General features: G+C 24.2%; 1 protein-coding gene across 1 annotated transcript; it reads right to left on the bottom strand.

Annotated features, from left to right (window-relative positions):
- Positions 1–1,278: 1,278 nt before the first annotated feature.
- On the bottom strand, positions 1,279–1,845 carry LOC131622718 (uncharacterized). Its single transcript, XM_058893787.1, has one exon. The coding sequence runs from the start codon at positions 1,843–1,845 to the stop codon at positions 1,279–1,281; it is 567 nt and encodes a 188-aa protein (XP_058749770.1).
- Between the last annotated feature and the right edge of the window lie 819 nt (positions 1,846–2,664).

Raw genomic sequence — 2,664 nt, 5'->3', positions numbered from 1 at the left:
TTAGATCAATAATAGATTTTTTTTTCCCGTTTATCTTTTCAGAATAAAAAAATATTTGGATCATAAATACCATTTTCGTAAATAATAATTTATTCCATATATAAATATTATTTATGTTTAGGTATCATTTTTACAAAAATATTTGGGTCAATATTAAATTTTCGTATATCAAAATATTTAGATCAATAGTAGATTTTTTTCCCGTATACCATTTTTTAATAAAAAATATTTTGATCATAAATACCAGTTTTCGTAACTAATAGAATTTTTCCGTATACAAATATTATTTTGGTTTAGGTATCATTAACAAAAATATTTAGATCAATATTAAATTTTCGTATAAAAAAATATTTTGATCAATCATAGATCTTTTCTAGTATAACATTTTTTTAATAAAATATATTTGATCATAAATACCGTTTCTCGTATATAAAAATCTTTAGATCAATATTAGATTTTTTTCTCGTATACATACTTCATTTTTTGTTTAGGTATCATTTACAAAAATATTTGGATCAATAGTAAATTTCGTATATAAAAATATTTAGATCAATAGTAGATTTTTTCCCGTATATCATTTTTGAATAAAAAATAATTGGATCATAAATACCATTTTTCGTAAATAATAATTTTTTTCCATATATAAATATTATTTTTGTTTAGGTATCATTTACAAAAATATTTGATTCAATATTAAATTTTTGTATATCAAGATATTTACATCAATAGTAGATTTTTTTCTCGTATACTATTTTTTAATAAAAAATATTTGGATCATAAATACCAATTTTCGTAAATAATAGAATTTTTCCGTATACAAATATTATTTTTGTTTAGGTATCATTAACAAAAATATTTGGATCAATATTAAATTTTCGTATATAAAAATGTTTCGATCAATAATAGATTTTTTCTAGTATACCATTTTTTTGATAAAAAATATTTGATCATAAATACCATTTCTCGTATATAAAAATCTTTATATCAATAATAGATTTTTTTCCCGTATACAGGCTTCATTTTTGTTTAGGTATCATTTACAAATATATTTGAAACAATAGTAAATTTCGTATATAAAAATATTTTGATCAATAGTAGATTTTTTCCCGTATATCATTTTTGAATAAAAAATATTTGGATCATAAATACCATTTTTCGTAAATAATAATTTTTTTTTTTGGAGCAAATAAAGATATATATATATATTCCAAAAAACAAATGAAGTACAAGTTGATCCCAAGGATCCAAGCTACAAGATGACTCAACACACACTAAACCTTAGAGTTCATTACAGAATCCCCTAAGTTGTCTATCCGATTGCGCCATAGTACAGACAATTTCTTTAATATCTTGGATGTTGAGAGCACTGTCAATGCCTTGGAAAGCCTTCTTGTTTCGAGCATTCCAAACATAGTAGATAACCTCAGCCATACAAATTTTCAGCAATTTAGCAATACGACTTTTACCTTTGCTCCTTCCAATAATCCATTTCAACTCATTCTCCCAAGCTTGAGGCCCATGATCAATATGAATCCAATGGAGGACTTGTTTCCACAGAATATGTGTTTCCCTGCAAGCAAAAAATAAGTTGCTGCAAGTCTCTATATCTCCACAGAACAGACACGCTTCATCAGTGATAGTACCAAATCTAGCCAACCTGTCTTTCGTATTCAATCTAGAATGGCATGTCATCCACATCACAAAGATGGCACGAGGTCTTGTCTGGTTCTTCCTCATTAAGTTCCGCCAAGGTATAGTCGGATTGGGGCCTTTGAGCTCCCTGTACATGTGGCTGGTATAGTAGTGACCTGTTACTTCAGCATTGTGCCATGCTTCAGAATTCATAACAGCAATCTTGTGTTTGAAAAGGGCTTTAACGATCCATGAAGTCACCTTGGGTAAATAATAATTTTTTTATATATAAATATTACTTTTGCTTAGGTATCATTTACAAAAATATTTGGATCAATATTAAATTTTCGTACATCAAGATATTTACATCAATAGTTGATTTTTTTCGGTACCATTTTTTAATAAAAAAATATTTGGATCATAAATACTATTTTTCGTAAATAATAGAATTTTTACGTATACAAATATTATTTTTGTTTAGGTATCATTAACAAAAATATTTGGATCAATATTAAATTTTCGTATATAAAAATGTTTCGATCAATAATAGATTTTTTCTAGTATACCATTTTTTTGATAAAAAATATTTGATCATAAATACCATTTCTCGTATATAAAATTTTTTATATCAATAATAGATTTTTTTCCCGTATACAGACTTCATTTTTGTTTAGGTATCATTTACAAAAATATTTGGATCAATAGTAAATTTCGTATATAAAAATATTTAGATCAATAGTAGATTTTTTCTCATATACCATTTTTGAATAAAAAATATTTGGATCATAAATACCATTTTCGTAAATAATAATTTATTCCATATATAAATATTATTTATGTTTAGGTATCATTTTTACAAAAATATTTGGATCAATATTAAATTTTCGTATATCAAAATATTTAGATCAATAGTAGATTTTTTTTCCCGTATACCATTTTTTAATAAAAAATATTTGGATCATAAATACCAGTTTTCGTAACTAATAGATTTTTTCTTTATACAAATATTATTTTTGTTTAGGTATCATTAAC

This window comes from Vicia villosa, linkage group LG1 (genome assembly GCF_029867415.1).
Source record: "Vicia villosa cultivar HV-30 ecotype Madison, WI linkage group LG1, Vvil1.0, whole genome shotgun sequence".
NCBI classification, from domain to species: Eukaryota; Viridiplantae; Streptophyta; class Magnoliopsida; order Fabales; family Fabaceae; genus Vicia; species Vicia villosa.
The sequence above is the reverse complement of the archived record's forward strand: the minus strand, read 5'-3'. Positions and strand labels throughout refer to the sequence as shown.